The 17,974-nt window shown below is 35.7% G+C and overlaps 1 protein-coding gene across 2 annotated transcripts in view; it reads right to left on the bottom strand.

Moving 5' to 3' along the window:
* Positions 1-242: 242 nt before the first annotated feature.
* CCDC186 (coiled-coil domain containing 186) overlaps positions 243-17,974 on the bottom strand; it is a 40,453-nt gene continuing 22,721 nt past the window's right edge. The window contains exons 4-15 of one of the 2 annotated variants that reach the window (XM_054581555.1): positions 17,682-17,894; positions 16,651-16,770; positions 14,335-14,439; positions 13,775-13,873; positions 13,526-13,612; positions 12,318-12,460; positions 9,164-9,419; positions 8,335-8,524; positions 7,083-7,163; positions 5,199-5,409; positions 3,474-3,693; positions 243-1,713 (exon numbers count right to left, since the gene is read on the bottom strand). In XM_054581555.1, the coding sequence (XP_054437530.1) occupies positions 1,630-1,713; positions 3,474-3,693; positions 5,199-5,409; positions 7,083-7,163; positions 8,335-8,524; positions 9,164-9,419; positions 12,318-12,460; positions 13,526-13,612; positions 13,775-13,873; positions 14,335-14,439; positions 16,651-16,770; positions 17,682-17,894 (1,809 nt within the window). In that variant the 3' untranslated portion in view covers positions 243-1,629. The remainder of the gene's footprint in view (positions 1,714-3,473; positions 3,694-5,198; positions 5,410-7,082; positions 7,164-8,334; positions 8,525-9,163; positions 9,420-12,317; positions 12,461-13,525; positions 13,613-13,774; positions 13,874-14,334; positions 14,440-16,650; positions 16,771-17,681; positions 17,895-17,974) is intronic. The other variant, XM_054581554.1, reaches the window with a different exon arrangement.

Genomic DNA, 17,974 nt, shown 5'->3' on the forward strand with positions numbered 1-17,974 from the left:
TCACATAAACCGTAAAAACTTAGTTATGCTGGCTACTCTAAGTAGTCTTTAGTGTGTCTAGAAGCAAATGGGAAAATAATCAGATTTGATTGCACTAACCCTCTTATTTTCTTTATTTTGATAAATTACTATTGGTAAAAAGAACAAGACACACTATGGTTAGACATACTTTTTACAGCTATTTTAAAAATAAAACATTTCTAAACTTGTATTTCCATTTTGAAGTACAAAGATTGTGTTTCTGGATGACAATATATAACACAATATACCAAAAAAATACAATGAATCATCTAATCTTTAGTAAATTATCTTTTTAAACAATGATGATTTTAAAAATGTTAAAACACGTTAATGGGATATTGCCACCATGAGCCCAACTTTGACAGCCATACAATCCTTTAAAGGCTTTTAATCCATCACCCCAAAGCTTGCTTAAGGGGAGAAAAAAGAATGCAAATATCCAAAACAAAATTGTCTACAAGACAAACATATAATGAATTGTGAAAAAAATACACTCAGGAATTGTAACAGGTGAGAAGTTACAAGAAGCAAGAAAAAAATCCAATGACATAGAAATACTGATACTACAACTGGCAACATTTAAGCTGCCACATCTTAAATAAATATTGTAAAAACCCAATGGGATACAAACATTTGACTCTAAAATTCCTTTGGTTACAGAGATGTAATTATTTTGTGTTTCAAATAAACATATTGAAACATCATATTTGGGGACCATACGATCACTCCAGATTAACATGTAATTACATTAATAATAAAGAATGGGTGCCTTCTCTTGCGAACAGGTTCTTCACAAATACTTTAAACATTTATCTTTACACTCGATCTTAGTAAAACTAAAGTATTTCAGTTTCAAAAAATTCACTATTCATCTGTTTTAATAGCTAATCCATTTCACATTTTAAAATATAACTGAAGTCCACAGGAATTTTCTAAATGAGCATATAATTTAAAACCATATTTTATGTAACTAAAGATTCCAAAATCCCAACTATTAACTCAAACAATTTGAATCTGAAAAAAAACGTACCTAGCCCAGATGAGGTGCATACTAGCCCGGTCGCTGCTGGTCACCACAAGCTGGCCTTCCTAGCAGCTTCCGTTAAAATTAAAAGCTTTAAGGGTCACTGGCAACGCCCCCTACAACACAACCAAATGTTACAGTGGAATGTCAAAACAAAAAATTTTATTTTTTACCTCATTTTTTTCTTAAGTTGGAGAAATAGCATATTACTGGAAGATTAACCCCTGGTCTTTTCATGCATAATTTTTTAAAAGCTGAATCATTTTTGACTTTGTGTTTTAAAGGGGAGAAACATGAAGAAGGGGTTTCAAAAGCCCTTGTATGCTGAGCACTTCATATGACTATTAGTGAATTAAATTAGGGTGTTTTGGTTCAATGATGGGCTGCCACTACACAATTTCATCAAGCCTGTACTCTTACGGTATACACTGCAGTGCATTCCTACTGTAAAAGGATACTTTTCAATACAGATGGAACCATGAATCTTTTACTGGCTGATACACAGCAGGGGAGTTTCCAACAATACTGGGCAGGGACACCTGCTCCTTGTATGGTTCTTGTCTCTTCACTGAGCAGCAGTTTTGTTAGGTTTTCTTCATCCTCTGTTCTAGTTCATGCTGGTGTTTAATGAGACGTTCTATTTCTGTTCCAAGTGTTTGTAAATTTTCCTTTAATATGAAAAAAAGAGCAAAAAGAGAACATAACTACTAAGTGTAATAATTAAAAAAAGATTCCGTTTGAACTACTGTTGCCTACATTTTGAGGCTGATGATCAGTCTTAAATATCATGTGAAATAAATCAGGCATACAGTTATTTTCAATAAAGTATTCCTACATATTTCAGAGTAATACTTAATCTTCTTACTAAAGCTACTGCAAATTTTATTGCATAGAATTATTACTAAATTTGAAAATTATTCTTAAAATCCATTACTAACTATTAAGACCCAAACACAGCACAAATACAACAGGTCAGAAAATAGCTGCAAAAAATAAAATGAAGCTAGAAAATACATTAGAATGTAAATACCTTGATCTTAAAAAATATCTCAATAACCAATTTTAACTTATTACAGTACATCTCAAAGGCCACCCACTGCCAAGTAAACAATCACATTAGTGTCTATCCAATAGCTAAACTGGTCCATCAACAGACGATTGGATAAAAAAGCCATAGTGCATAAAAACAATGGGCTATTACTTGGCCATAATAAAGGAAGAAATCGTATCATTTGCAACAACATGGATAGACCTAGAGGGCATTATACTAAGTGAAATCAGTCAGAGGAAGATAAATACCGTATGAATTGACTTATACATAGAATCTGAAGAACAAAATAAATGAACAAACAAAACTGAAACAGACTCATAGATACAGAGAACATACTGATGACTGATGGCCAGCAGGGAGGCAGGTGGTAGACTGGGTGAAAAAGGGGAAGGGATTAAGAAGTGCAAGTTGGCAGTTACAAACAGTCACGAAGGTGTAAAGTACAGCATAGAGAATACAGTCAATAACACTGTAATAACTCCGTACAATGCCAAGCGGGGGCTGGGAATATCAGGAGAAACACTTGTAAAGTATATGACTTTCTAACCACTATGTTGTACATCTGGAATTACTGGGTTGGTCAAAAAGTCCATTTAGTTTTTTTGCATAAAATAAGACACATTTTTCATTTTCACCAACACCTTTATTGATTTGAATATTTTGAGTATGTCAGCTATCTCCCACGTGGTATAACGTTGATTGTTTTCAATTAATGTCTCGATTTGATCATTATCAACTTCAACCGGTCTACACCCGATCATGGGGCATACAGTCCAGTGAGAAATCTCATATGGAACTTTGCAAACCACTTTTGACATGTTCTATCAGTCACAGCCCCTTCTCCATACAATGCACAAATCTTTTTTTGCATTTCAGTTGCATTTTTATCTTTCTTGAAATAATAAAGCATAATACATCAAAAATGTTGCTTATTTTCTTCCACCTTCAATATTAAAATGGCTACACGAAAATTTACCAATTCTAATAACTTTTTTAAAAATGCATGCTGATATGACAGCTGTCACAATACAATCTAACAAAACTGTTGTGACTGAAGTTAAGGACAACTACTACTAGAGACATCTTATGGAAAAAAAATAAAATGACCCTTCTGGCCAACCCAATGACACAAAGTAATACTGAATGTAAACTATAACTGAAAGATAAAAAACAAAAATATAGCTAAACAATTTTTTACTATTTCTTTCATTGTTAGCTTGAAAAGTTGTACTTTTCAGAAAGAAAAAAATTTTATATCTAGGTAAAATGCCTATCTTGTATTACAAAAATAGTCCACCTTTGTGCTGGACCAAGCTATGAAAGAGTCACCATTTTGCAGTATTTATCGGTGAGTTAGTGAATGAGAAATACAAATACCTTCAAAGTAATATTTTTTAGCAACGTATCCTCCAAAACAGCCTGTAACTTTCGGTTGATCTCCAAAGAGAGCTCCAATGTCAATCCACTGTCAGCTGGATGGGACGTATACAGAGATGCCATGATGCCGCCCCGCCTGCTTAAGTGGACTTTGTTAAAATCTGATGCCTCTGAAGAAAGGGTGCCTGCTTCTTCCCGCAAAATGTAACTCTGAATTATCCTGCAAAATAAAACAGCACTATCAATTTTGTACCTGCAGAATTAAAAATGCTGGAACTTACAAGAGTCAATTAATGATAAACATAAAGATAATTAGCATAAATACCTATTTGCTTAATAACAGAACTATATTAGGAAATAAAGGAATTTTCCTTATTCGGATGGTTTTCTAAACATATGTACAAATTGCTTTTCTATTTTTCTTTATTACTGTAATAAAAATATTTGAGCAGTTTTTTGCTCCTATTTCAGTTAATATTATTTTCAATTTTCATGTTATTAAACTTGGAAAAGTCATGGGCAATCTTTTCCCTAACTCTAAAATTATTTCAAAAGTAAAATTAAAAAGCTATGGGTAAGGACTGCAATATAGAAAAACTCTTAAATGAATCTGGTGAGAAGAATTCGGCATAAGCACAGATTCTGGGGTGTCTGACGAGTTGAATTTGGTTCTCCACGCTTGGTCTGCCACTTGCGAGACGAGCGGTGATTCTGGAACATTTAGTAATTTGACCTGAGCCCTGTTAACTCACACGCCAAATTAGAAAACTCATTTCTCTCCCTAAGTAGATGCCAGAAATCAGTCATATATTATCAAGTCAACAGGCACCATGCCCTGTATTTAGTAGGTGCCCAATAAATTACTCCACTATGTTCTACCAACAGGAAAGATAATCCACAACACTATGTATCTCTTACAATCACAGTCATAAAAACAGAAACCTAAGCAGAACATTATCTTTTAAGTCCAAAGTTATTTTGATATCTTAAAAAACTTAATGCCCATCAGCTACCATCATGAACGACACAGTAACCCTCTGGACCAGGACGTTCCATGACCAGCAGACTATTTCAGCAGAAGCAAGGTCATTGACATCCTTCATGCTGGGAGGGCAACAGTTCCTAGGACAGAACTTGGGGAAAGACTAGCGAAAATGTGTACGACCACACCGCACGTCATCTTTGTGTCTGGATTCAGAACCCATTCTGGTGGTGGCAAGAAAAGTGACGCTGGCATGATTTACAGTTCCCTGGATTACGCAGAGAGAACGAACCCAGACACAGACTTGCAAGACATGGCCTGTGTGAGAAGGAGACCTCAAGATCACAGAGCAAAGAAGGCAAGAAGAGAATGGAGAAACTCAGAGGGCCTGCGGAGGCCAACGCCAACGCAGGCAAAAGTGAGCTGCAGGTTGGATGGTGGAAGAAATAAAGATCCTTCAGTGACTTTATCTGTGCTGACTGTGCAGATTTTTTATGAGAGGATTAATAAACTAACAGCTTTTAAAAAAATTAATGTCTTTAAAGAAAAGATCTGTGGTTTTTTTCATCTCTGTATTCCTAAACCTAGAACATAGTAACTGATCAACAAAGGAATGGGAACTGAATGACTATAATTAAGAAATCATTTTCTGAAAGATAAAATCTTGATAGGATTAATCTTGACAATAACTTTACCATCAGAATAATTTTGACCACAGATTACATTACCATAGTAATACATACTTTGTTTTTTTCCTAATTTCTTCCACCAGTTGTTTGATGTGATCCTCCATAAACTCTATCTTTTCATGTTTCCGGGCATGAGCTTTCTGCAGCCGTACAATCCTCTCAATCAGCATGGCTTTGTCTACTTCCGGGAAGTTATCCACAGCTACTGATGACCCAGTGTTTTCTGGAGATCGATCTTCTGCACTGCTTCGAGCATTAATGGACCCTAAAGACAAAAAAAAAAAAAAAAAAAAAGTTTAGATATTGTACCTGGCCTAGTTATCTGTAATCTCATACTGTTTCCTCTGGTATGATTTTCAAATAGTCTAACAGAGCTGGGCACAGAACATAACACAAGTAATACCTGGCCTGACTTCTTATGTCTGAGTATACTGATAACAGAAGTACAGAAAGATCCGCTATGTCCTCCAGGAATAGGAAGGGTAAGAATCCACAGAGAAAAAGAAACTCAAGAAAAAGAAATAACAAGTCTGAAGACCGACCAAAATTAAACTGAGAAAAAGAGACAGACTGAGAGACACAGACAGACAGGAGAATACAGCCAAGTGGGTCAAGCTCGGGAGCCAGGTCTCCCCAGGTTCAAATCTCACTTTCTAGCTGTAAGACTTTGGACAAGTGACTTAACTTTCTGTGCCTTTAAGATTCTTCATTTTAAAATGAAAATAACATTTACCTCATAGGATTATTATCCTAATTTAAATGAGTCAATACATGTGACATGCTTACAACCATGCAAATAATAAGCCCTAAGTGAATATTAGCTATTATTTTTATCAACATCAGTTGAAAAGAATTTTTTACCTTTTTACCCTCTAAACATATGACTTTTTCTCACCCCACTTTGTAGATTTCAGACAAGTTATGTATCTTCCAACATCAAGCACTAATAAATGGCAGAGCTGAGATCTAAATACCTACGTGTAATTTCAAACCCATGTTGCTTCTACTAAACAATTTCCCACTATTATGACAGTTGATGGCATTTTCTCCCTAAACATGCAACTCCTGGGAGCGGTGCAGCAGTGGCAGCGAGGACTCCAGGACCTGAGGGCTCCGTTGCTGCGGATTTTGGACAGGTCATGGAAACACTCTTTTAAATGGAAATTGTAACAACTCACATGACTTCTGCAGAGTAAATGATATGTTTGAAGCACTTAGCATTCTGGCATTCCAAAATTGATAAATGCACTAATATTTTGCTGCTTTCAAAATGTTATCAATCATAATTTTATAGACTATTCATTTCTGCTTTACACCATAGGCATATTGACTACAAGAAAAACTAACAGACTTAAAATACATATGTGTATATATATTAAAAAATCTGATATATAATGATAGCCATTTCATTAGTTCTCAGGTGTTAACAATAATATAAAAGTAAAAGAAAAAAGGTACCATTCTACAGCAAATCTCTCTGGATGAAAACTGGAAGAGGAAATTGTTACGCATAATAGAGGAAAAAGTAGGGAAGAAAAAAGGAGGTAGGGAAATAGATGATCTAGAACCACATGACATACACCTAAAACTAATATAATATTGTATGTCAACTATATTGCAACTAGGAAGAGCTTTAAATTCCAGGATGGAGGAGGAGGAGAAGGAGGGGAAGGGGGAGGGGAAGAAGAAGGAGAAGGGGAAGAAGACAGGAGAAGAAGAAAAAAGGAGAAAGAGAACCAACATGACAAAATGACAAATTTGAAACCCTGGGTAATGATTAGAACTTAAACATTTAACTGGCAGTATTTTTTCCACTATGTACAGCTACCTCTTTTAAAATTGAAAATGAAAAACATTTCCATACCTTTTAAAACAAAAAAATGCTATTTATTTTTATAATCAATCACAAAATAACTAAAACATTTAGTTTTCTTTTACCTGATGAACTAGAACGGCTTCCCATGCTGCTCACTTCTTTATCATAGCTTCCGTTCTCAATCTGATCTAATTTTTTTCGTGCTATAGAAAAAAGAAATGGATTCCTTGTGACAATTACCACGACCATTTGTCCCCACGACCTCCAATTTTAATTGCTAAAATCACTTAAGCAAAAATGGCAGAAACAGCAAGAGAAATTTTGTGAATACATACTTTAAAGAGGAGGGCTGCAGGTGCCTTTCATATAAAATGATATCTAGAAATGTACAATTCAAGGACAAAATATATAGAAAGGACACTGTGATAACAACCCACACTGGCCGGCATCACTTGGGTATGCTAAGCATACTTTTTGGAGTCCAGAAAGATGTGGAAAAGTACCAGGGATGTCCCCAAATTTCCCTTCAGTTACATCTATAAAAACAAACTGAATTCAAATATCTGAACACATTTATATTAAGTGCTAAGTTTCTTTTATTGCTATGCTTCATCAAATGTTGACACAAATAAAGTAGAGGCAAAGAGAGAATAAGAGGTCAGAATACACATCTTATTCATCATTGTATCCAAGCACAAAGCACAGAGACTCCCATTAACTGTATGACTTTTTAAATGAAAGAAACCTGGGATCCAGTTCTGGCTGTTAATCACTGAAATTGTTTGGTTGCTCTACAACCTTCCCGGATCTCAGTTTCCTATAAGAGGAAAGGGTAGGTCTCGATGATCTCCAAGCTACAGGCCTATAGGTGGGGGGTGGGCACCGCACATGCTGCACAAAACTATTCACACGCATGCATGAGGAGAAAATATCGAACTGCTATTTAGACTTGTATTTAATCTTATCTTTTCAAATTTATATTTTTCTTATGTTTTCTGATGTACATAAAATAGAGTAACACATGATTAAAATGTATAAATATATATACATGGAGAACAAATGCTTAATTTTTATTAATAGGAGTATCTGATCAAAAAAATTTTGAGAGCACTGACCTAAAGTACTTTTCCAATTCTTACACTTTGTAGTCCCATGAATGAATGTCCTTTAGCATAAAAGATGCTACAGACTATTAATGTAACTATAAGAGGTATAACAATTTGGTTTATGAACGTTAATACACTAAAAAAAAGATAAGGCTCTAATCAATGTGGTAAAATCTGATGTCAAAATATTTTTTTTCTATAGATCCTAATGATTAAAACAAACAAATGAAAAACCCACTCAAGGTCTAAGTGTGGAAGAATTTCATACCTTGCAGAAGTTGTTTGGTAAGATCCTTGACACTAGAGGCAAGCTTCCGTCTTTGAGTTACTAATTCATCTTTTAGTTCTTCCGCCTGGGTACTCAAGGCTTCAACCTCTGCTCGTTTGCGAGTGAGTTCAGCTTGCAGAGTCTGCACTTCCTCTTTTCGCAGTTCTTCCTCTTTCAACAATTTACTTTCCTAAATATTCAATTAAGATAAAACAAAAACCACAACTTTTAATAATAGGTGACTTATATGCTTCTATTATTTCTCACAGTTTAAAACACTAAAAATACCAGGTCTCCAAAGTAGATTCTCCTATCATCACTCCTTACCAGGTTGTATTTACTGAGCTCCTCAAACCCTTCGGGTAGTGACAGGGGCTACAGCAGTATGTTCGCCATTCTACACATGCAAAACACGTGCTATAGGTCTCCGCATTTCTGAACTAAAGTTTCAAGTTATTTTTATAAGTAAATTGAAGTCGCCCTCCTAACTTGAAAATATTAAATTGTTTTTAAACTACAAAAATATAAAAATGTAAGGTACTTTAAAAAATACATAAAGTAATTCCAGTTAAGAATGACCAAAACCCTGATTTTCTTGTTTTCAAAAGAGAAATATTTCTTTATAACCATTTCGGGGAAAGATTTTATTGTAAATTCCATAAGTTGAAAGGAAAAACTGACACTTCTCACAGCATTTGAAATTACAGGAAAGTCAGTGCCAATAAAAAAAGAGCTTAGATCAACTACCGCTAGGTTTATGCTATTAGGGAAAGCTAATTCGTGCTTCTTGCTATGTTGCTTTAAATGTTCAATGGACAATTATACTTACCAAATTAACATTTGTCTGTTTCATGTGTTCACATTGGCTTTGTAACTGACTTTCACTACAGGAAAGTTTATCAAATTGTGTCTGTAAAGAATTGGATTCAGACTGAAGTTGTGCATTCTTACTAGTGAGCTTTTCTGTAAATAGTAGTAGCTCAGATTCTCTTTTCCTACTGCCTTCGATGTCTTTTTGTAGGTCATTAATCAAAGAATTAAGACTTTCCACTTCTTCCTTCAAATTTTCAATTTCTTGTTTACCTCTAAAAAACAAAGTTTATATTTAAGAAAAAAATGAAACCATTAAAAGACATTAAAGTAATGGTTTGGGAATTTTCACTGAAGGAAGTACTTTATAAAGGCACTTTATTAGTTCATGTAATTATCTGGGAATGGCTAATACAATACATGCTAGGAACTAAGCGCTGGGCATCAAAGTGAGCAAGACCGACGGGGCCCGTGCTTTCAGAGACTTTCATCAAGCAGGACAGCTGTGTGAGTGTGATAAAACACTGGTGCCAGAAGCACCAAGTGGGTCACCCGACCTAGTGTAAGCTTGAACTGATTCTTAAAGTAGGGTTAGTGAACTTTTCCTGTAAAAGGTCCAGCACAGTGAAGACCTTAGGCCTCTGGGGCATATGGCCTTTGCTGTAGCTGTTTGATTCCGCCACTGTTGTAAGAAAGCAACCGAAGACAATACAGAGGGATGAGCACAGCCGTGTTCCAAAAAAGTGGAATATACAAAAAGAGGCGGTGGGCTGGATCTGGCTTGCAGGCCATAGTTCTCTGATTTCTGAGCTAAAGGAGAAGCAGGAATGAGCAGGAGAACTGAATTTGTTCCAGGCTGAGGAGGCAACATGCTCAAGCTGAGAGAGGAAGAAGAGAATGAACTCCTGTTGGTCCTCACAAACAGATGTCTGACATTGATGAGGACGAGGGCCGCACTAAATGCCTGGGACTTAACACTGGGCTCGGCACGCAGCAGGGCTGGAACACAAGATGAAAAAGGAGAAGGCGCGGAGGGAGAGGCAAGAGACAGTCACTAAAGACCTTCCAACCCACCTTAAGGCATCTTCAGGGGTGTCCAACCCACAGCTCTCGGGCCACATGTGGCCCAGGATGGCTGTGAATGCGGACCAACACAAAAATCATAAATTCACTTAAAACACTATGAGATCTTTTTGTGATTACGTGTCATAATTTATCTGATGTATGATCCAAGGCAACTCTTCTTCTTCCAGAGGGGCCCAGAGACGCCAAAAGGCTGGACACCCCTGCATGACTAGACAATCCCTGAGGCAATGGAAAATCACGGAAAGGTTCTGAGAAGGTATCCTTTTTAAAAAGATTATGCTAACCCCAGTGTAGGAAATGCATTGAAGAGAAGTACGGAGGAAAAACAGTTTAGAAGCTGTGGCAGTTTTCCAGATGAGAGCTGTTAATGGCTTGGACAATGGTAGCAGCCACAGGGATATAAAAGTAAACAGACTTGAAAGACTTTAAAGAGTCAGCACTAACAATATTTTGAAACTGGTTAGATATGTGAGGGGAAGCGCCAAAGAGCATAGGTGTCTCCCAGGTTCCTGGGCTGGAAAACCGCGTGGATGGTACTTATCACTCATCTCAGGAACATCAGAGAGCCACGGTCGTGGGCGGGAAAGATGATCAGTTTTGGACATTAATTAAGGTTTGAGGTGCCTCTGACACTTTTGTGTCTAGAGTTCAGCAAAGTGGGCTGAAAATGATTTGAAGGCCCTGCAAATACTGTAAGAAGAGTAGGATCACCCCGGGTAATAGCAAGTTTTATGATAGATTGCTAGGGCAGCCCAGGAGACTGAGGGCGAGTGGCCAGCCAGTGGGGAGGTGCGCACAAGATGAAATGAAGCCAGAAACAGCCAGAAAGACAATGGGCTCAGTGGCAGTGACACTGACAACCGAAGCAAAGCTTAGTCTGAGAAAGCGTCTACCAGATCTAAGGAGGCATTCGCACTTTTTAATGGAATACTGGCGTAGAAACCAGAGTGAAGTGGAGAGGGTTCAAAGAACAAAGAAGTAAAGAAATAAAGGACAAGCAAAGATGACTCTGTAAAGAAAGGTGTGTGGGTTGTGAAGGAAGGGAGAAAAGTAGGGAAGGTTATTGGAGCTTGATGTTTATATGATGTAATAATATGTAAATGCAGAAAGGAAACTAAGTTGAAAGAGAGAGGTAAGAGACAAAGGATAAAGAAATAGTCAACAAAGACCCTGAGAAGGCAGGAGAGCACGGGATCCACAGCTGAAGTAGAAAACAATTCAATTCAGAGAGGAACAGGATCATTTGTTCCATTAACAGAAAGAAAAGAATGGAGAATGGTTATAGATGCAGGTAAGTTCATAGGACCAAGAGCAAGAGGTTCACAGGACTGATAGTGAGGATGGTCAACTGATAGCACCCATTTTTTCTGTGAAATAAGAGCTAATTTCCTGCAGCAAATACTGAGGTGAGAAGGAAGACAAGAAGTGTGAAGAAAGCAATAAGGTTTGGAATAGATGCTAGGAAGATGGGGGAGGAGGTTCTAAGGACATATGACAGGTTAGAGGTGTACTAATATTCCAAGTCGAAGGTGCTAAGAAGCATGAATATACAGCAGCACCACTCTGGATTACAGTGAGATTTCTTTAGCGACACCCAGTAGCCTGGGTATCCGTAGGGCATGAAAAGTATTTGGATTCAACCTGAATCCATGCTCTGCCAGGAAATATCATGAGCAGGATTTAGCTAAGGGTTTTATAAGAAGCCAAGGGATAATTTCAGATCATGATCTTAAGTTACGTGCATGCGAAATAGCTACAGACATATATCTACCTTTTAGAAGAAAAAGTAAGCATTGTACATAAGTAACATAATTTGAAAGGTAAGGAATAGATAAAGAAACCAAAATCCCTTGTCTTATAAATTGCTACTGCCAATGTTTAGGGAATATAAACTTTGATTTTTAGAAGCCATGATGGGAACTTCAAAGGTAAACCAAAAATGTTCAAATGAAGACAGAAATTTTACAATTTTTAGCAAGTAAAATTATAAATTCTTGTTTAATGAAATAATTGCACTTAAAAATAAAACCTGAGATAGAATTTAAAAGCCTGCTGATTAGCACAAACAGAAGTTGCTTGTTTTATACCTTTGAAGCTGCTCCTGTATCTGATCCGCAACTTTCACTTTGTCCAGTAAGTTCTGAATTTCAGCTTTTTGGCGATTAATAATTTCCTTATATTTTGACAATTCATCTTCTGTTCTTAATCGTTCATCTTCTAGACATTTCACCTATCATAAATCATAACCAAGTTAAACTACAAACAAAATTTTCTTGTTCCTTATTAACTATTTCAGATAGTAATTATATATTAATAATCCAAGCTGAATTCTGGAGCAGTGTTAATTAATGGGAAATTAACAATCCTGGATTTCGGTTTCAGGTTTCCCCTGATTTAGTCATGGGAATTTTAGTATGTCATTTTTTTTTTTCTGAATCTCCACTTCTTCACCTGAAAAGAGGCTATACCTTCCCCACCTGCCTCAAAGAGCTGACATGGAAAACAAAGAGAAGGGTATGGGGAAAACATTTTGAAAATTATTAAGTGACTGCAAACTCAAAGTAGTTACTTAAAAGCCTATTTCTAAATAAATGAATGATACACAGTGATAATGTTTCACAGTCATATTAAAAGGGATACTAGTATTATAATAAAGACAAAAACACTGGAAAGGATTTAATAAGCTGTTAGACATTAAGACTGTATACAAGACGATCAAATATATACAGGAGAATTATAAAGAAATTCTACCTATTATTTTCTCATACTCACAGTACTAAAGTTCAACTATCTTTCCAATTAATTAATTTGCTGATAAGACTGTCTTTGGATCAGAGGCCCAAGGATAAGTTATAGATACAGCAAGAATGTAATAAAACAGGAATGTTTGCTAAACACTTCAAAGGAGTTGAAGTGGAAGATACTTTCATTTTGATAAGAGAGTAGATTTTATTGCTATGAAGTTGATATTCTACTCCTATGAGCTCTGTTATTTTGTAAAATTTCTATTTTTATTTACTTATTTTTTAATCCTGAGGATATGCTTATTGATTTTAGAGAGGGAGGAAGGGGGAGAGAGAGAAACATTGAGGTTACCTTCCATATACTCCCCAACTGGGGATTGAACCTGCAACCTTTTGGTGTACAAGACAAAGCTCCTACAAACTGAGCCACACAGCCAGGACATATTTTGGAAATTTTCTAAATAAATGCCCTTTCCCCAAAATTTAAAAAATCAGGAGTCCGAAATTTAAAATATTTACCGTTCTTCGAGTCATGCCTAAGATTTAATTACCTTTGTTCTCAGTGTTCGGAGTTCATCCATGCCCTCCTTAAATGTCCTCTTCAGGTCTTCTAGTTCCTTTATTTTGGCATGGTGCATCTTTTAGAAAGTTTAAAAGAAAACACAAATCATTATGTACTAAACTAAACTAGATTCTACTCATCCCAAAAGGCTTTAGAAGTAGATGACAGTAAGTTCCCGTTATTTCTCTCCTACACATTTATTATACACTCTATGGTATACCAAGAACAAATCACTCACCTCAAGCTGGTCAGATTTTTCTTGCATTTGTTTTTCAAGCTCTCCTTTTGTAACTCTAAGCTTGGCATCAAGCTCATTTGATTTAATTTCTTCTGACTCCTATTGGAAAAGAAATGAAAAAGTACAACTTCATTTTTAAAATTTTATACTTTGAAAAGTGAAGAAGGCTTTGGCAATTAACTCTACTAATTAAGAAATACATATTATGTATCTAAAAATGACAACTGCTTTGAAAGATTTTAAATATGTCAATTTTGCAAGACTTAAGATATGTATCATAATACAGAGTGGTTTCATTTTTAATTTTACATTTACATTCATGTACTTCTAATATTCGTCATTCTTCTTACATTTGTTAGTGTTTTTATTTGGTTAAAAACTTCTCTAATGAGATTTCTATATAAGCTACAAGTACTTGAACGCAGGAAATAACCTGTATTTTATTTAACTGCCCTACCAAACTCATTCCACACTTCAAGAATTAGATACAAAAATTCAGTTAAACAAGAGTAAAGATTTAGCATAATTTGTTACTACTCTATTTGAAAAGTTAGGCATACCTGGTATGTTTTTATCATATCCTGACAATTTTTTCGAATCTGATCTGCTTCTTCCTTTGCTTGGGTTAACTTTGTTGTTGTCTCTTTGAGTTTATCTTTGGTTTCCTGCATGGGTAAAAAAAAGGTGACAAACTTGGGCACAGTGATGTGATGAATGGTAGGAACAATGACCAGAGTGAGGAAAGTCCTTGTCTCAGCACTGCCACCGAGGGGCTGAAGAACTAAAAGCCATTGAAGAACTAAAAGCCATTAAATAAAATTAAATTTGATAGGCTTTTCAGCAAATCACTAGGATTTCCTAACTAACCTGGTAAGACAAGAAGAGAGCAAGTATTAGCCAGTTCTTTGCACACATAATAAAAGACAATTCTTTGGTTTACGGCTGTGGTATCTATTCATAAACTGCTTTTTTTATAGGTTCATACTGCAATTTGGTTTCTGTTTGTAACCACGCTCCTAAAACAGCAATTGTGAAGGTTTGCAGGGGCTACTCTCTCATCAAATTCAACTACTTTCTTCTTCTCATTTCCTATTCTTGAACTTGCCTCAGTTCTGACCTCTCCCGACCCTCTGAATATCCTCCTCTGTTTCTGTTACACGACAGTGGACTGTTTTGTCCCTCTGCCTTGCCTGGCTCCTTGACTGGATTTCTATTTCCTGTGGCAATTTTCCAGGATACTTCCCTACCCTTAGCTCTTTCTCCAAACTCCTTCCAGGTACCCGTGCAGCCCCATGGTGTTGGCTATCATGTGGATTTCAAATAAGAATCATCTCCTCCTAGTAGCTCCCCTTCAGAAAGGAGTAAATGTTGCTATTCTGCCTTCCCATTGGTAGAGCCCAGGGCATCCCTAGGTTATAACAGCTGATACACTGGACTGTAGCTTACATGTCTTCGCTACTGAGGATACAGCTTCTGGGAAGCACCTAACTCAGAACTTGCCACATATTAATGGTTCAAGTAATATTTAATGAATTAATAAAGGAATGCCTAATATATAAACCTTCTGTTCTAGTTAGGGTGGTCTTCCCAAACACCAAATAGTTATTTCCCTTTTCCCTTACTGTTCCTCCACTTGGAATGCCTTTCCCTTCATCTCTTGAACCATCTAAACTGCATCACATACTGCTTCCTACATGTCATTTTGTTTTTGTATAAATCTATCATACTATTAAGAACTTAGTTATATACTTTCAGCTGCTGGCTTTTAATAATAATTTCACTTGTATTAAAATTCAGAATCACTTTTAAAATACAAACATTTTGAGACTTTTTCAAATATTGTTTTAAAATTTTTTTAAATTTATTGATTTGAGAGAAAGAGACAGAGCAAGAAAGAAAGAACAAAACATTCATTTGTTGTTCCCCATAGATACACATTCACTGGCTGATTCTCGATGTGCCCTGACTGGGGATCCAAGCCACAACCCTGCCGTATTGGGATGATGTTCCAACCAGTTGAGCTACCAGGCCAAGGTGTTTTGTTTTTGTATTTTAAAAGTATTAGACTATTACTTCAACAATAGGACAGAGAGAGAGGAACTTTATCTCCCCTTCTCCCCCCCCACTTCTATACAGTCAGTAACTAAAACAGAATCTGGCACACAGGAGGCACACTTCATTCAAAAGTTAGCAATTGAGAGATTCCTATATGCCTCATAAATGCTCCTAAATAACTGAATAAAAGTGAGAATCACATTAAATACGTTTTAGTTAAGGTATTAACTGTGTTTCACCCACTGGTTTATTTGTTCGGCATTCACTGAGTACCTGCCATGTGCCAGGCATCAGGTAGCAAGCGGCCTTTACGATCACTTTTCATTATATTAATTTTTTGATACAATGGTATTCATTAAGCACAATACCAAGAGAATTATATTCATAATGAACAGATAACTTATTCTTTAAATATTTGTATTTGTATTTAAATAAAAATTTGTATTTCTGGATTATAAGAATCTTGGCATTAGTAATATTTTCAAAAATTTCCAGAGTATACTTTCAATTTGAATAGCCTATGGATTCTTCTCTGCCCCTCAAATTCCTGACAATGCTTAATATAGAACACAGTCAGGATGCTTAAATGCAGGAATGCAAAAAATGCTTAAAGAACAAAGTCACTGCGAGCAATGAATGATAAAATTTAACATGCGATCCAGTTATGTAAATCATTCAAGGAAATAGCTTTCCACAGTTAGCAAATATGCAGGCCCAAGCGATCCTACAGGAGTCACTAAGTTATTGTGCCTCACTAACTATTACTGCATTTGCTTTTAAAACTGATTCCAATCATTTTTCCACTGCATTACCATACTTACCTTGTGTGAATCCACTTCCACTTTTAATTTGTTTTGTGCCCATTTTACTTTAATGATGTGAGAATTGATATCTTCCTTTAATTTGTCCATTTCTCTGATGAGTTTAGTAGTTTCAGCTTCCTAAAATAATATCACTCAGTCATATTTCTCATTTAACAATCAATCAATTATTCGTGTATTCTTTCTATCTCCTCGACATAATCAATACAATAACACTATACTTCCAGAGCTGGCACATTATGGCCTATAAGCCATAAAACTGATTTAAAGTGCAAATCGTAAGATGGCAGTAAAATCCTAAATCCAATTAACAGACATAATTGACATACTATACTAGATATGTTGCAAGTACAAACACACCTTCATTCTTCTCAACTAGCTGGCCTTAAGATAAAATACAAATTAAATTGGTCTTGCCAGAATTCCTGAGGATAATGAGAACATTTCTGAACTAAAAGTCAGTTAATAAAAAATACCATCCATCACCAAGAAATGATGACCCGTTAGAAGTGAGACTGCGCCTTGAGGCCGCTACTCAATGCAAAGGCTCTGAATAGCTCAATACTCAAGTCTTCTTGGAAAGCATCTAAGAGCAGGTTTTGTTTTGCAAGAAAAATATAAGTTCTATTCTATAATAACTGTTATATTAGGATTCTGGTCAAATTATACTTATTAAACCAAGATATATACTATGTGTATGTGTGTGTATATATATATATATCTTGCCAAAATAAAATCTTCCTTTGAGGCACAAATTCATTTCTTCAAATCGGATTTAATAAAAAAATTTTTTAAAAAGATCTATCAAAAAAGTTATCTAATAAACAACACATGTCAATTTCTCATCTTTTCCCAATAACATTTTCTGCAGACAGGTAACAGGATATTGGAATTATTTCAGCTTAATACTTAAAAGGTGAAGTAAACAACTTCATGTTTAATAGTGGTTCAATCATGTAAAGTTGTGATTATTTAAGTAAGAAAAGCAAACAGAATAAATTTCAAATGAGATAAAACAACATAAGTTATACCTTTGTTTCGTACAGCTGGTGCAATCGTCCTTTCTCCTGAGAAAGCTGCTTAATTTTGTTAGCGTTTTTCTCAGATTCCTTATTTGCATCTCTAAGCTTTCTCTCAAGTATCTCTTTTTCCTTTCGAAGGTCTAAAGATTCTTTCTCACCTCTTACATACTTCATTACCATTGCTTCTTTTTCCTGGCGAGCCTCTTCGCATTTCTTATTGGCCTTTGAAAAAACATCTAGCATTAATAAAAGATATTTTTCAAATAAAAATAAATCAAAAAAGTGTATTTTTCTATAATATT

This window comes from Pteronotus mesoamericanus, unplaced genomic scaffold (genome assembly GCF_021234165.1).
Source record: "Pteronotus mesoamericanus isolate MK-2021 breed Mesoamerican mustached bat unplaced genomic scaffold, CSHL_Meso_final contig_657, whole genome shotgun sequence".
Classification (NCBI taxonomy): Eukaryota; Metazoa; Chordata; class Mammalia; order Chiroptera; family Mormoopidae; genus Pteronotus; species Pteronotus mesoamericanus.